This window comes from Syngnathoides biaculeatus, chromosome 10 (assembly GCF_019802595.1).
Source record: "Syngnathoides biaculeatus isolate LvHL_M chromosome 10, ASM1980259v1, whole genome shotgun sequence".
Taxonomy (NCBI): domain Eukaryota; kingdom Metazoa; phylum Chordata; class Actinopteri; order Syngnathiformes; family Syngnathidae; genus Syngnathoides; species Syngnathoides biaculeatus.
Genome location: NC_084649.1, coordinates 12,991,159 through 13,008,796, shown reverse-complemented (window position 1 = coordinate 13,008,796; position 17,638 = coordinate 12,991,159). Strand labels below are relative to the sequence as shown.

At 42.3% G+C, this 17,638-nt stretch overlaps 1 protein-coding gene across 4 annotated transcripts in view; it reads left to right on the top strand.

Annotated features, from left to right (window-relative positions):
* Positions 1 to 17,638, top strand: part of LOC133507823 (retinoic acid receptor gamma-A-like) — a 71,433-nt gene that overhangs the window by 34,520 nt on the left and 19,275 nt on the right. For 3 of the 4 annotated variants that reach the window (XM_061833299.1, XM_061833298.1, XM_061833297.1), the window contains one exon: positions 14,573 to 14,940. In XM_061833299.1, the coding sequence (XP_061689283.1) occupies positions 14,772 to 14,940 (169 nt within the window). In that variant the 5' untranslated portion in view covers positions 14,573 to 14,771. Of the gene's footprint in view, positions 1 to 843; positions 953 to 14,572; positions 14,941 to 17,638 lie in introns of those variants that run through there. The other variant, XM_061833300.1, reaches the window with a different exon arrangement.

The window sequence follows — 17,638 nt, the reverse complement described above, 5'->3', positions numbered from 1 at the left end:
ATACCAAATGAAGAAAGTAATTAGCCGAATATGTCAATTCCCACAGCTGTACGCGCCTGGAAAAATATGAACACTGAGCTTGCGCTTAAATGAGACTTTGCAAATAGCTATGATCCCTGACAAACTGATCGACTTTCATTTCCATTTTCTTATTAGCTTAAGATATCAAGAGACTTGTTAAGAAAGTGTCGCTCCTTCCCACTCAGCCTTATTAAGTCTTTTTGTCACAATCAAGCCATGTGTGGCTCTTGAATGGTTCTTGACCTCTTTGGGTTCGCACATTGGTTGGCCACGAGGTTTAAGTCAAGGGATTGTAAACACACTGCAATGGTCTATAAGCTGATACTGATACCCCCAAAGGTGTGCAGCCTTTTTTGGCATCTGTGTTTGTATGTGCCTGTGAGCTAATGACTGTTTCGTTTGTGCAACCATGTGTCAGCTGTGGACTATATTTGGATAGCATTAAATAGCTAGAGTTAAAATCAATCAAAGAGTGTTGGCGTGTGATACTTTGTAGAAAACTGAAATGTGCTATGGAGACAAAGAGAAAAAGGGCTACAAAAAAGGAGAGGGGGTGGGCAGCACAATGAAACCTAAGCCTTGTGGACCCCATTCTCCCTTCCTACAGGCATTCTGTGGCTGGCAAAAAAATGCACTGTATATTTGAGGTTTTGGATCACGTGACAGAGGCAGGGTTTGTGAATCAAAGCACACTATGACTTCAAGAGAGCGAGAGAGGGAGCAAGAGAGAGAGAGAGAGAGAGAGAGAGTCAGGAGAAGGAGAGGGAGGCAGAATGCAACAGGCTAAAGTCAGTTGTCGCTGTTAGAGAAACTTCACAACTTTGAGTTCAAACTTTGCTCATTACTCATCTGACTCTTACCACTGTAAGAAAAAAAAACTAGGCCCCCCCCCCCAAAAAAAATCAGCAGGCAGACTCACATCAGACATCTGGTAAGTTTGACTTGTAGTCTCTTTTTTTTTCGCTTGATCTGAATTTTCCCTTTAAAACTTGAGCATGTATCAGCGGTGTGTAAGAAAAGACAGACATGTCAGAGCACGAGTGAGATGTCTCTCTTTCGCTCTCTGTTTGTGTGTTGTTGGGACAGCACGAGTGCAGAGGTTGGGTTTCTTGAGGACAGCTTTAATCAAGAACAGGGAAAACAGAAAAAAACGTCTAAGGAGGGGAATGAAAGCTGATCGTCGCTCGCATGCACTTGAGGCCCACTCCATGTGAGCGGATGAACTCTTACATGGGTGTTAGCACGTCGTCTCGGTTTGTTCCAGTGATGGATGCACATGCCTAATCTTTCTGATTCACCGATGCTGGAAGAGCAACTGTACTCTGAAATGGGTGTCGTCATTCAACAAATTTTAAAGAATGACAATAGAAGTTTGTACATTTTGAGATAGTCGATCACTAATCGAGTCCTTCAGGTGAGATTGTGGAGCACCAAGCAAAAATGCCTGCAGGTTATGCGGCGTCAGACTGCCCAATTCACTCGATGCGGTGATCCATCACAAATAGCCAAATGGTCTGGTAGAACTGAGTATGCACACATTCAGTCTCGCATCGCCTCCTGAAGCTTTTGAGTACACGTTTCTATCTGCACAGTTACGTAATTCCAAATTGCCTGCTGTATGTATCATGACACCACTTCGATTTCTGCCGATTTGCATTGTGTTACTTTTCGTCATAACATCCTTGTAGCTGCCCGTGCTCTACAAACAGTGTGTGATTGATGATTAAGAGTAAGATGCAATGTGCCTTATCCCTACTTGACCCAAGCAATCCTGGTCGGCCAAATGACAATATAATGTTGAGCGGCCTGCTATACTCGATACATCGTATCAGTTCGTCGCTGTTCGTCATCTCAGTAACAGGGGCATAAAGAATTATGTGCAGACATTTGGGTCATACTGACAACGGATTTAAAATTACAATTAAAATAATTACTAGGGCTTGGACTCGCTCTCTGAATCCCGATTTTCTATCCACCTTGACATGAATGATTGACTACTGAATCATAATTAAATTTTTACTCCTTATATTATTCTGAAATAAAGACGTCATAGTCCACCAAATGAAAAATCCAATTTGGTTATTTTAAAGTTTAATTCAAAGAGGGTAAATTGGTTTTTTTTGCCTGCCTGTGTAAAATGACTCACTTTAGCCAGCATCACTTGCCATACTGTAGCCAAAGGTAGAACCCGGATGGATTTTGCACCTGTTCGCGCCATAAATCCTTGCTCCTTTGGACCAGCTTCCTCCTTTCATGGTAGCCAGAGGACTCTCTTCATCTGCCATACTGTGTTGGATCCACTATGTCGCTTTCATTCTGCCGCGATTGCTGTCCAGTTCAGCGATGGCTGCTTTTCGGCTTCGAATATCCGTGCAGCTCCTCAGGCTAGGCTCGTGGCCACTTCCTCCGGATCTCAGTGTGATGGTATTGCTACAATTGTGTACAGGCACAGTGACTATGTTGAGTCACTCAAAAATGTTGTTGGTTTTACGCAAATAATCTTTTTTTTTTTTTTTTTTTTTATAAATCCGACCCGGCAGCAGTTGCAGCTGTTGTCAAATTGACTTAAGTAGTATCTTATGTTCTAAAACATAAAAAGGGATGATGTGAGCTTTTTGACTTGCTCCTTTCTGTTTTTGGAAAAAAAAATACAACATAAAAATAACTCGTACAGTTGCTAAAAAGCCCAACATTACATTTACCATAAAATCACTTCACCACATGGCTGCCTTACACACTTGCACTAGGTCTATTTGCAAAGTGGTTCTAAATGGACAATTTAACTGGCTGAGATCTGTCACATGGGAGCCTACCTGTGCTTATAAGTTTGCTAACGTGTCTGTTTCCGAATCCAAACAAAAGTCCATCTATCCAAGTCTCCTGGACGCTATAGTATTTTTCTTGTCTGCTCATCTGGTCTTTTTCATCATCAATGTCTTTTCTGGATCTGTAGCCATCTGCCATTGTCGACTGAAACAAGAACTGGTCCATTTGAACAACACAACTCGGGGCGCTATGAAACAGTTGGATCCGTCTGTTGTTGTTTAAATCCTGGAGCATGGAAACGCCTCAGGTTGTTTACAAGTGTGTGCTGAAATTGATTTGGGTGTGATAGATGTTATTTATCTCCACTGCAATCTCAATTTTGTTGTCTTTATTTTCCAAGGATGACTGTAGGGATCATCTCTGTCTCTTTAACTTTTAGTCTTCATCCTCAGTCCTTGTCTCAACATATGTGCAACCTTTTGCCAGTAGTCCTCAACCCACCAAATGTTTCCTTGTCCTCCACAGTATTGCACATTGCCCATGGAATTGTTTAGAGCGATGTTGCGAGAGTCATGCATGCCTAATTGGCTTCAGAGATTTGGAAGTCACTTGAATTGCTGCTTTTTTGTGTCTGCCAGTGCATTGAAAGAAGCTCAAAACGTGTGTTCAATTGTGGCCTGAGGAGATTCTTCCCTCAGCACTGGCTACATTTCCTTTAAAACGCACTTATAATCTTCTATGTGGAGCCAAAGACTATGTGTGAGTGTGAGCGTATGTGGGTGCTCAGAGGAGTTGAGGCTCACTTTTCACTTAAATACTAAATAAAAAGTCGCCTACCAAACGCCTCAATTAGGCCTGACCCATGGCTGGGGTGTGAGGCCTGGAGCGACAGAAGTTGACCCCGGCATCGACCTACAAACCTTGAGCACCCCACAGGCTTGACTCCAGATAATGGCAACATTGTATTTTACATAACGTCACGGTCACCCACATCATCCCCATAACTACCGCTAATACCAAATTTACACTGAGTGATTACAAAATCCAAGTAGTCCTGTTTTTGTCGAGGGTGATTGATTTATGATGTATTTGGCGTTCATTCATCAAAGTCCTTGTCAGGGTAACAGTGAATTTCAAAGCAAATGAAGTGGAACAACAGCTTGTGACATGCCAAATGCTTCAAGTGATCAATTAATTATAAAATTCACAGATTCCTCATCTTGACACTGGACATGGTTGCAGTCCACTGAAAATATGACAGTGATGTTTGTAGTTGTTATTCAGACTGTATGTATCTACTGGCTCTTCTCACCTTGGTTTGAGGAAGTCATATTTTTTCACCTGAAAACGTCCAACCATCCATTTTTAATCCTGCTTATCGTCGCTTCGGTCATGGGGGAGCTCGAGCCTGTCCCAAGCTGATTTTTGGTGAGAGGCGTTGTACACCCTGGACTCGTCGCCATCCAATCTCGGAGCACCTCAAAATAGCACAGCAGGAAATTCTGAAAATAACACTGTCTTTAGTCCAAACAAGACACACTAGGTAATCAAGAATGGGTCTCTCATATTTGTGACTGCTTGCCGTTGTAATAAGACATTTTTATTCAATGGGACACTGAGGGCAGCATTAAAACAGGCTACTGCAGCAAAGTGGAGACTATGGAGTCTAATAAGGCTGCAGGGCATGCAAACATTACCCTACATGTTTATTTGTGTCAAACTAAAGTGCCAGTATCAAGTACAGGTAAAGTGAGTTGAGTGGGTCCCACGCGGTGGGAAAAGAGCATTCGACTCTCATGACCGACGTTGTGGGATGTTGCTGTCTCCCAACCCTGTTCGACCAGATCTGTGTTCGACAAAGCAGACTTGATTGTCTGGTTTTTTTCCTTTCCTGGAAGTTTTGGTCTTTTTCAAATCATCTGTGACAGAAGCATCATTCAAAAAAAAAAAAAGTGTGGTTTTAAAAAGATGCCTGTGGATGAAGCGAGTGCTGCCTTATATGTGGCTTCCCCCAGCTGAGGGAAGTTAAATCCATACTGTATGTTGTAAAATACATTGATGTTACGCAAGCAACTAAGTTGAAAACTAAATGTTGCTGGTGTTTCACCAATGTTTGATTAAAGTGTAAAAGTAGACTCCAGCTGATAAGCAAAGCGACGAACAAAGTCTGATCCAAAAGCAAGCGATTCAATGAGATAAAGCACGGAGCGCATTGCCTTTAAACATGCACGCATGACTTTGGAAAACAGCAACAACTTAAAGGTTTGAAAACACAATTACGGGGGTGTTGAATTAAATGCGTTTCCCAAGAACACAACTTCAAAAATCTCTCACACTCTGGGACGCATAAACTTTTAAGGACACAGGCTCATCACCATGTAATCCATAAGACATGCTAAATTTGAGTACTAATCAACCACATGATCAAGCTCAATAAAGGCCACCATTGTACACCATTGCGGAGCGGAGAATTTGTCCTCACTGTCTTTTATTCGTAACCACCGGCGGCGGTCCAAACATTGCTGCGCATCATTTCTATGTTCCACGTTTCAAACCATTTCACTACTTCAATTGAAGTTGCGTGAAATTGGGTCACTGTCGTTGTTTGACATCATGATTTGCTATGTGTGCCAAATAGAATGAAAAAGACACCCAAGTAACTGTGTGGGTGTGTGTGGCGGATGAGTTGAAAAATGTTAACGTAAAAAATGACAATAATTACAAATAGCTGTGGCAATGAAAAGTATGACATTGGATAATGTGCGTGTTTTCAGTTCCATAGAGCAGAGCAGATGTCCAAAGTCCCACACTCGACAAGAATGTTGGGTCATTATTGTGTGGTAGGGAATGGCGTTTTTGCTTGTAATCTTAAAGGGTAAATCACCAAAGCTCAGCTAAAGGCCTCCGCCGCCACCAAAGGCGGGCCAACCGCCCCGGCGGCCGGCCACAAGCTGAGCTTCGACGTCCTGGGAGTCCGTTAGCCGAGCTTCGACGTCCGGGGAGGCCGTTAGCTGAGCTTCGGCGTCCAGGGCTAACGGCCTCCGCCGCATGGAAGCTCGGCTCGCGGCTCGCCGCCGAAGCTCGCTCTTCAGATTGTGTCATTCCTGTCTGAAGAACCATCCACGGCTTCTGACCCGGAGCTCCCGCGGGCCTTTGTTTACGCATTTATGTCGCGCGTAGGCCTCTGAGTAGTCAGACTCCGTGTCATTCCGTCCGAAGAACCATCCGAATATTCAACATTAATTACAGCCACAGGTTCAAATCTGTATGGAAGTATTCCTCCGTCTTCCCGATCAACCGATACTGCTATTTCTTCATCAGATGAGGATAAATCCGAGAAATCGGCGCTGGGCATAAATGTTGTCCCATCTAATCAAGCGATTGGAACAGCACGGTACACGTCACCTCAGCGCACATAGGTCATATGACTCATGAAAATGGCAATGCCCCTGAAAATTCGTAATTGTCGATAAAAATCTTCTCAAAACACTAATAAATGAGAGAGGATTTAACATCACATTGTCAAAAGGGGACATATTTCATGACCCATTGGATACACTGTTCATGCAAAGCACTGGATTTCCCTTTTAAACTTTCCAATGTGGAAAGTCAGAAAGACATAAAGGATAACCAATCGCAATCCTTGCTGCTATACAAATTGCTCAGATAACTAGATCATCTAAAATTGTTGCTTTTGACTAAAGTTGTGATATTTTGCTTTTCATAGTGAAGATCTACAAGATCTGTGCTTTTGTAAGCAGCCACAATAGCACACTGATTGTTATAATAAGATTAGAAAAGCTTTACTACTGTATATACTGTGTAGGAAAATTTACAGGGCTTGCAAAAAAAAGATACTTTACGGTTAGCGTTGCAGGGACCTTGGCTTACTTACTGTTGGCTTTTAAATTGGTTTTGAAAGTGACCAGTAATGCAGCCTTCATTTAATCAGAAGGTTCCAAAGGGTCATCAGAGAGGTTTGGCGCCTTTAAAGTGGATTTTTGTCAATGTCAGTGGCATGGCGCTAACCCATAATTGCTTACAGCAGTCAAAAACCTTTTTCCATAAAATGGTCGAATTCGTTTCTGCTCTCCGTGGTACAGTTTTTTTTTAGCGTGACACAGAAATCAAAGGGCAACAATGGAGGACATCAAGCATTTCATGTCCTTAATGATTACACTTGCTAGATGCAGATTTTGTTTTGCGTTCTTTCTCTTACATACTTGTTGTCACACTGAAGTGACAAGTCTGCTTGTCTGTTTCCACTGCGGTCTGACGCTGTACCAAAATGGATGGTGCCACAAAATGGTTCATAAGTTATTTTGGTACAATTCACGAGTACTGACCATGGAAACAGTAAATATTGTGTGCTAAACTCAACAGAACCGCCCTACAGTATTTGCTTCAAAACTTTGTGAACACCTCACAACTTCTCATTTTGTGAGCACTCTTTGTACAAACTTGCAACACAATAACACGATCAAAGATTTTTTTTTTTTTTTTTTTTACAGATGTGATGTTGTAACAGATTCATTGTTTGTGTGCAGTACACTCATGAATTAGGATTGGCCTTGTTGGCTTTTGACTGTTTATCGCTGCTTGTATTCATCACAGCAAGTAAAGTAAGGATCAGTGGTGCCTTGGAATATATATATTTTTTTAAAACTTACTACATCTTTTATCTTTGATAATCAAGGCCTATACATAGATCATTTTACACTTGAAGCTGTCATGGAAACAATGAGTCGCAGCCCTGGAACGATGAGTGATCATCACAGAATACAGATAATCTTCTGCTAGATTTTCATTACAGTTGTTGCGCTTTAATCTTTTATAGTTTGTACATTTTTTTTGTATTCTCCATTGCGCTTGCTCTCTATCAATATGGTCTTTAGCGCTGCCACAATAGCAATTATGTTTAGGACAATGTTTTCACAAAAACCTTCAAGATGAACAATTGTATCGTTGATCTTTTCTATGCATAATGAGATTAAAGCAAAAGAAGGACTTGTACACATTCTACAAATTCTGCTCAGGTAATCAAATGTGAGCACAACCGTCTTTTTTTTCTCTCTCAATTTCTCATCGCATTTTGCAACCGCCGTCTTGCCGCATGTAAATTAGGCGCTCCACTTCTGCGTCACCGCATCGGTGACGTGAGCGCGTCGAATCATACGCGTCATTGCCGTGTCCTGTCTTCGCAGTAAACCTGATTTCCACTTTTGCTTTTCAATGTGTTGAAAGGCGCGCAAAATGCAAATTTCCACCCGGAAATTGCGATGAGAGACCGCTTTGTCTGAGCCTTGCGCACATAAGTAGGCAAGCAATGCTGTGCGTCAGCAGATCCACATTCACAAAGCCTTTTACATCTCTCACGCCGTTTTTTTATTTTTTGATTCATTGATTTGCTTGGTGGCACGGTGGATCAGCTAGTAAAGCATTGGCCTCACAGTTCCTGGGTTCAATCCCGGACCCACCTGTGTGGAGTTTGCATGTTCTCCCCGTGCCTGTGTGGGTTTTCTCCGGGCACTCCGGTTTCCTCCGACATCCTAAAAACATGCAACATTAATTGGAGACTTCAAATTGCCCCGAGGTATGATTGTGAGTGCGGCTGTTTGTCTCGATGTGCCCTGCGATGGGCTGGCAACCAATTCAGGGTGTACCCTGCCTCCTGCCCATTGACAACTGGGACAGGCTCCAGCACTCACCGCGACCCTTGTGAGAATAAGCGGCTAAGAAAATGGATGGATGGATGTTTTGCGTGTTTATTTTGCTTCCAGGATGCAGGACGCACAAATGAGGTCCCTGCCTACAGTTGTCCCACTTGTCCTTCTCGATGTCCACAAATGAGCCCTGACACGGAAGCCGAACGGTCGGCAGCTAACCAATTTACTCCTGCTTTGTGCGTGTTTAAGTGGCCAAGGTAATAAACAAAAAAAAATTGACAAGTGTCTGGTTTGGTCAAAAACCCATCTAAAAAGTACCACACTTCGATGTGTTTGTTTTTCTGTCTTTTGACCAGAAATGTGGTGTGATGCAGACTCAGTTGTTTTCTGTTCCTCGGGAATTCTTATGTGCATGAGGGCCTTAATGAAATGAACTTGAAACGGTGATGTGGACACGTTGCCAGAGTGACTCTCAGTAATGACCGTCTGTGTTTCATACTGTAACTCCGAGCTCAAGCTGATTTGGAAAAACTATAAAATCCAGTCACATTTACAAAGGATAACTAGATCCAGATGACTCGCCTCACAAATGGCGGGACACGTGATTGAAAAGGTTTATGTCATTTCAACTGTTTAGATGTGGAAATCGAGAGAAAATAAGCACAACTGATGGTAACTTATGTAGCAACTTGTTGGAGAAGACAGTCCGATGGAAAGCCCCATTCATCGTCTTTACACCAAGGCTGTTTTTCATCGCCATTGTCTGGGAAAAGCCGCAGCAGTTTATGCGTATATGTGAGCGTGTGTGTCAGCAGGACCGGCACCAGGTGACCCAGTCTGACCTGACCCAGCCTGCGCTCATAAAGCAGCATTGAGGCCTGGAGACACAGCGCCACTTTTGTTGCCCTACCCAAGGTGTATTCCCCCTGGAGGCAGAGCGCGGGGGCGGGCGGAGGGTGTTACTCATTAGAGCGAAAGAAACCATGCCTCTGCATCGTTTATTAGCAGAAATAAAAGTGTTTCTTTATTTTTATGTTTGCTGCCTATAACGACTTTGTCTGCTTTCTTGTTGCCCCATGCTGTTCCACCACAGTCGGTCCCTTCTTTCTCTTATTAATCCACTTTCCAATGCACCTCTAATTAATAGCACTCCACTCTTACACATGGCCAGCCAGATGCTTGGAACGCCTTCCCGTGTTCCTCATGCTCGCTTTCGCCATCTTTTTTTCAGCTTTCAACACTTTCCCCCCCCCCCCCCACTGCATGGCAAACCTTTTAATACATCTGGCTTTCATACTTGGGCTTTTTGGGTTTGATTTTGCTAAAGAGTCTCAGTAAACCTGAGTGACCCAAAGGCTACATCTGTGGAGGGGATTCTCTGTCCTATATTTATTCCTTCATTCTTCAAGGTCAATTGCAGCTTTCAATGACGCTTCAGCTCGCGTGAATCGGCTGCGTTGCCGACGTGATTATTCGCCGCTGAACACGATTAACCCTCTCAGGTTTGTCCGCGCTGGGATAGCTGGAAGAGCAAGTATATGAAATGTTGATCAATATTTATCTAGATTCTTGTTTTGAAAGTCAATTGTAATGAAACTCTATTTGACTAGTTTCTCTTGGCTTCACTCTAACTTGATCGTATTTTCAAAGCAGCGTGCAATTTCGAAAATAACACAGGTTTGTGCTGAGCAAAGAAAATTATTTTTAAGACGATACACGTAGATCCAACATTCAGGGGGGCAGAGAAAGTCCTTGACCTCAAAGGGTTAAATGTGCCGAACATCTGTGTACATGCACTTCTGCCGGCTGCATGTCTCTGCTTGCATGTGTCGGTGTTCCTCTTTTACGCAGGCATGTGCATGTTAAGGTTTCTTAAATGTGGCATTCTCCACATGTGCATGTGTATAATTTTTTTTTTTTTTTTTTTTAACTCCAGTACCTCCCTACTTTGTCCAACCGGTGTTTGACATTCTTTGATCGACAAACAGTCAAGTTCTTTGTGGAAATAGTTGCAGGGACTCTCCCCAACTGGCCCTCGCGGTGAAGAAAAACCGCAGTGGAGCCGAGCAGTTACAGAAATATGTCAATATGGGAAATATGACTTTAAAAACAACATTGACTACGCTGACTTTGTGTGTTAGAGTGGGGGGAAGAAATAGCAAAAGACTCTTACTGTAATGACAACTGCTGATTTGTCATTCTAAAGTTACTCAATGCACTGTATTATTAATGCTCATGAAATTTGATGATTTCCAGAGTCATGTTTGATATATTTTGAAAAAAAAAAAAAAAAAGACAAAGAAAGTAAAAATGTACCTTCAGAGTGAGTTATAATACACAGGGAGTCCTCGGTCCACGACTGAGATCCGTTCCTTCAGTAGCGACTTAACTCGAATTTCGACTTAAATCGGATTCCTCCATTAAAGTCAGGGTTTACATCAAAATATTTTGTGGAAAAACCAAATACGCTGGAATAAGCAATATGATCTACTTAGCATTACTGCTGAGAGGTGGATGGAAAAGAAGAAGGGGAGGCTGTGCTTAGCTATTGGGAAGGAAACTGGTCCTCAATCCTCTCCATCTCGACAAGTGTCAAAGAACCTTGTTTTGCGATCATTGTATCCGACATAGGAACGGAACCCTTCACATGCGCTAAAATACGGGCTTTATCTTTAATAAGTGTCACCACCGTTGACCGACTGAAGCCTTGGTGGTGTTGGCGTCACTCCTCTCACATCTTTTTATGATCTTGAGCTTTGTTTCCTTGGTAATGGATTTTCTTTTGGCTGCAGAAGCATTGCTAAAAGATACAGCTTTCTTCTTTGGGGCCATAATGTCTAAAAAGGAGGTCAAAAAATGCAAAGATACTCCCGGCGCACAAACACGGACAAGCATTAGCCGGACAAAATGGCGGACGGGGGGATGAACGTCATAAAGTTGAAACGTCTTGGGTCGAGACCGTCTTAACCCGAGGACTCCGTCTATTAATTTAAAAGAAGCAATACCTAAAATGAGCGGCTCTTACTTGTCTGGTGCGTGATCTTATGCAGCGGACAATATGAGAACTCCATTCATACCAAAGCGTTATTATTTTGTCTAGTTAAAATAAAACATTTTAAAAATGCTGAAGGTGACGTGAATTGTAAAGGGCAAGGTTTTTCGTCGGAGAGCTCTTTGCTCAATGTGGTGTCACTGCCGCGCACATCAATGCTCACGTAAACTGGATGGCCAACACGGGAAAGCTGATTGTGCACCTTAAGCCAGACCTTCACCAAAATTCTTCCTTGGCCCTTCCCGTAGCAAATTGCTTATCGTGTAATTACTGAACTTACCAAAAAACTATCACCTCAGCTTTTTATGCTTGTCAGAGGTAACGTGGATATTAAAATAATACATGCCCCATTTAGTGAATAAACTGTTCTTGTAGGCTTTTTGTGACTTTTTTTTTTTTTTTTTTGTTTTCTAGCAGAAGCCTGACTGTTTTGCCTCAACACTGACTTCATAATTCCCTCTACTTTGACTCCAAAGCCTGGGTATGATATTCTTTTGGTCATGAACAGCATAGTGCTTGCGTCAAACGTACCTTTTGGAATTTACGGCCAAAACATTCAACCTCGGTGTCATCGCATCATGGCAAAATCTTCCATGCTGGAGGCCAAATGTGTATGTTTGGCACAAACGGATCATCTAAAAAAAGACCATACTGTACTGACAGTATAAGTGAACCATGCGCCATCATGCCATCATGCTTTGCGGCTGTTTTTTCTTCAGCTAGAAAGGGGGTCTTTGTTAAGGTGGAGGGAATTGTGAACAATTCTAAATAGCTGTAATTGTGAGCACAAAACCTTCAGGCCTCTGCTGGAAAGAAAAAAAATATCATGGAAAGTCTTTTAGAACTTTTTTTTGGGTGTGTGACACAGATCTCTATTTATTTATAAGAGGGTTTGCACATATCTACTTTTTTTTAACCTCCCCTATAAAAAAGATGAAAATAATCCATTCAGTTGCAACGGTTATAAGTTGCATTAATAGAAACAGTTTTGAAACGATTCATTTTGGTCTCATTTCTTTGTATCTGAAAAATCGGGTGTTTGAACAGGGCTGTGTAGATGTTTTATATTCACTGTAAAAGGTATTGCCGCAGAGTCTTACATAAATGTACTTTAAATACGGTGAACCTGTGCAAATTTTGCCAGTTGTAAAGGCCACCTATTAGCATATTTTTATGATTTTTCTCTAATGCTCTAACATGTTTGGCTACTCAGAAATTTGTAATTGGCATCAAGGAAGTATTGTTGAAGTCATAAATCTTGATTTAAAGGCAAATATTTTGTATGTCTGGGAGGAGCTCAAATTAGCCTGGGTTGTCAGTGGAAATGAGAGTTTTCCTGCATGTACATTTTTTCTTTTTTTTTTTCAAAATCAAATCATCTGTAAACAGTTTGTTTTCACTGATAGTGTAGTAAGATGAATGTTAAATGTTTAAGTGTTTTGTAATTTATAGTTTGAGATTCAAAATTGTAGAGCTAGTAATATCCATTTTCTTTGCTGCTTATCTTCACAAGGCTGTCAACAGGCAGGAGCCAGGGTGCACCCTGAACTGGTTTCCAGCCAATCGCAGGGCACATTGAGACAAACAGCTGCACTCACAATCACACCTCGGGGCAATTTAGAGTGTCCAATTAATGTTGCATCTTTTTGCGATGTGGGAGGAAACTCACGCAGGCACGGGGAGAACATGCAAACTCCACACGGGCGGGGCCGGGATCAAACCCGGTACCTCCGAACTGCAAGGCCAACGCTTTACCAGCTGGCCTACCGTGCCGCCCCAGAACTAGTAATGTAGGTTTTTTTATAATTTTTTTTAAGGGGTGTTTGTTTTGTCCCTGTGTCCTGCAAAATTTACTGCATTCAGAAAGTTGAGGTGCAAACTTCCTGACGTAAATACCAATCAAAATGAACAATTGTGTACACTGGATGTACTTTCTTTTTTAGAGGAGCAAGTCCTATAAAAACTTTTCAAACTGGGGCTTGTGGATTATTGCGAGTAAGTGAGAGTGTTGTTTTTGGACAGCAGTGAGGCTATTGTCCCAACCAAAATGTGAGCTTGAAGGTCTAAACGTTCTTACAATGAAACTCTGAAATCTATTCCAGCTACGTGAGCATGTATACCGCGTGTGCGTTTTTGCCTTCGTTTGTACGAGAGAGAGTTTGCATTTCCAGCAGGTATGAGGTGACCCGCTGCGGCTTCTCTGAAAGTGACAAGCAGTTGTGTTTGACAGCGTGTACCTGTGATAACAACGACAGCCGAGCAGGGATTTGCCTTTACTTCTTTCTACTGTGACTATTTTTGCCGTTATTCCTGCTGATTCACAATATTCCTCTTTCAGTGGAAGACATTTGTATATTCAGATCGCTCTCCCTCGGCCTGTGTTCGTGTGTGTGTGTGTGTGGTGTGTGTGTGTGTGTGTGTGTGTGTGTGTGTGTGTGTGCGTTTGATTCGCATGCTGAAGCAGGCCCAAAACAACAAGACATTCTTTGGCTGAGCTGTATTTACCACAGCTCTACCACAGAGATGTAAGCCCCGCCCACTCGTGAAATCACTGAAGGGAATGAGAAAGAAACAAGAGAGGGCAGCTCTCGTCTAACTTTTTTTCGGCGGGTGGCCGAGACGCAGCGAGAGTCCAAAAAGACGGAAAAGGTGGGACGGGATCGCCGGCGACCTTGAGCAAAGCGAAAGCGCTGAGGGCCTCCTGTGGGCTACGATGAGCACGACTTAGTTTTGCGCGCGCGTGTTGTTGTTAGGGGTTAATTTTACGCATGTTGCTGGCAGGCTGGCAAAGGGAACACAGAGAGCCTTTATAATCCAGTTGTGCTGATTGAAATCATATGGCATTGCCTGAAATCATTACGCCATTTGGGAAAGTGAGCAGAAGAGAAAGGCTTGTTTCTTTTCCCACTTTTCTTCACCAGCCTCTTTCTCTTTTTGTTCTTTACTTGAGCTGCACGATCGGTTTTCCACATTCATTTGATTGGAAGTGAGTTGCAGAGAAACCTTTCTCTAGTTCTAGCATATCACTGCTCAGTCTCCGTTTGCTTCTGTCTTCTGTTCTCTCCAGACCGTGGCCAGGCTCTTCCCGACCTGGTCCCTGGGAGGCTGTCAGCATCACCCGCCTCACCTCCCTGCATCCCAACCAGCAGACGCTGAATGGCACCGGCCTTTTTCACGCTCACCCGCGGCTCCTGACCACCACCGAGGCGTCAACAAAATCCCGCTAAAAACCACCAGACTTACAACGCCAGCTAATTCGTGCGACCATGGCAACCAACAGGGAGCATCAACTGCGTCATATGGCTGGCTTCCCTCGCACCATGTACCCTTTCCCCTTCAACGCCATGAGGAGCCACTCCCCCTTTGACCTGCTGGCCAGCAGCAACCTTTTTGGTCGCTTTGGGGCAGACCTTCCCAAAGAGATGGCGGCGTTGTGTAAGTAATGTCTCAAATTCAATTTTGTTTTTCAAACACGCGGCTGGGTGCCAGCATACAGTCAACTGTTCCGCTGCTCTTTCAGGCTGGGGGGGATCAAATAATCCGCCAAAGTCTAGCATGATGATGCTAATTGCTATAGCTAACCATTATAAAATTTTCAAAAGTTTCAAATTCTGTACACCCAATGTATTCATCCGTTATCTGAGCCGCTTATCCTCACAATGGTCACAGGAGTGCTGGTGTGTACCCTAGCATTCTTCGGTTAGGAGGTGGGGTACACCCTGGACTGGTTGCCAGGGCACATAGAAGCAAACAACCATCAGCACTCAATCACACCTACGGGCAATTTAGAGTCTCCCATTAATGCATGAAACTGGAGTGCCCGCAGAAAATCCACACAAGCACGGGGAGAACAGGCAAACTCCACACAGGCGAGGACGGGATTTCAACCCAGATCCTCCGAACTGTGAGGCTAACACACTAACCAGCTGTTCCGCCACACCATCACACCCAATTTAGACCGCACAAAATATACAGTTTAAGGATCGCGGTCCATCCCTCCAATGAGAATAAAATGCATGTTAGTATTAAAGATTTTTTTTTTTTTTTAGAGTCAAATAATATTGGATTATTCAATCAATAATCACAGAATCGATTCTAAATAGATTCATTAGTGACAGCGTTACAGGTTTTATTTACAGATTATAATTTATAATAATGTACAACGTGGTTGGCAGCGGTTGTACATCTTCCAGTTGAGTGGTTCTGCGTTCGAATCTCAGCGCTTCTAATGAAGTCGCGTCCCAAATTGATCAACGTACAAAGAAAAAAACCTCTAAAATTCCAGTTAATGGCCAGAACTGGCTCAGAAATGCAGTTGAGGTCATATTCTCGTGGTGATTATAAAATGCGTGAAGAATTGGCATTTTTAATCTCAGTCACACACTTGTGCACATGACACTTTCTGTGCTGTGTGCACAACAGTTGAATTCCTCTCAATTTGGGGGACTTTTAGGGCTATTTTGAGGCTTAAATTTGTCTACAGGACTTTAGTGTGAGCTGTGCTTGTTTTTGAAAGGGCTTTTTCAAGTTGAGATGCGCCTTGAAATGAAGCATGAGACTGTGTCTTTTAGCCTTCAGGGGGCGCTATTGTGCTTTGAATGCCTAGCTGTGCAAGAGCCCGTATAGAAATATACATACAAGTAAATACAGTTGTTCCTTTCTGAGGTTGCCCGTTTTTCTTAAGAATGATAATGTGATGTTTTATTTTTTTAAAAATCAATATTATCTATTTATTTGTTGTCAGAGTCAATTTGAAAGAAGGAAGGTTGAATGAGACCAAATCCACTCTCACGTTGACGGTAAATCAGGGGTGGTGAACTCTGAGAATAAAGAGGCTTCATCCAGGTTATCTCATACATCCATGAATGTATCCTCTTGACTGACAAGATGCTATATTTATGTTACATCACTTTAACGAACTCAATTTTTACAAAGTTTATGGTTGGAAGAAAACATGAAAGAATATCTGTTTTAAACTCTGAGCAAATCAGTTGACCACCATCAAAACTGCTTTATTTGTCATTCAAGTTTTCACATCACAAAATACTACATCTGTACTGTGTTAGTCCAGAGTTGTAAAGTTATCCGTTACAACCTTTTTTTTTTTTCTTCACAAAGGAGCTCTGCTTTGGCTCTTGCACTTATGGTGACATTCAAAAGCAAAAAAAAAAGGGGGGGGGGCTGAATGCTCCTCCAGTTTGTCAACTTTTGACATTGCTACTAAAATACTCTCAGAATTATTGGATGCCAATCAAAAGTCAAGACTAGTATGAAAAGGGAAGATTAAATGCAAAGTATAAGATTAAAAAAATGGACCATTTTCAGTCTATTGTAATTTTAATATGAATGGAAACACTTTTGTAGTTAGAAATACTTGTATTAGATGCACAGATGTGTGGATTTGCATACTATAAATTGGATTTTGATGAGATTGTTTCCCTAGATTTGTACATTTTATACTGTTGAAACAATTCATTGTCTCAGTCTGAAAAACAGAAGATAACACAATCTACAGTACACAATACACAATAGAAGGACATTTTGGAAAAGAGCTCTTCATAGATATGCCATCGTTTTGTAAAGCTGGTAGCTTTTTCTTCCATATTTGTGCTTTAAAATATTGGCTTCTTGAAAATGAATAATTGATTTTCCTTGTCAGTTCCCGCACGAATCCTCTTTTCTTGGAAATTAATGTAAAGTTAGACTTGGCCATATTTCTGCAACAGTTCCAATGTTCAATTGATGAGCGCGAGAGGAATCGCGTTTCCGATAGAATAGTCCGGGTATGTTCATGCGACTTTTAAGAATTAATATGTAGTCACACCGAGGTGCTTACATCCATTTTAATAGTATTTTAAGTCAGAAGTTTTGGATGATGCATTGCTGAAGGGCAAATTGTTCAGGAAGCAAACTGACATTTCTTTCACATTTTCATTCTTTCTCCCGCAGCTTCCCGCTTCCAAAGCCGAGCCCATTTGACTGCCGTCCCTAAGACTCTAATATTTACTGTCCCAGAAATAAATACTGTAGTCGTATTTGCAGTATGTAACCGACACCCACCTGAACATCCCCCGCTGACTGTAGCTCCTACATTAGCCCGCTGCAGTCAGTCTGAAGTCACGTCCCGGCCAGC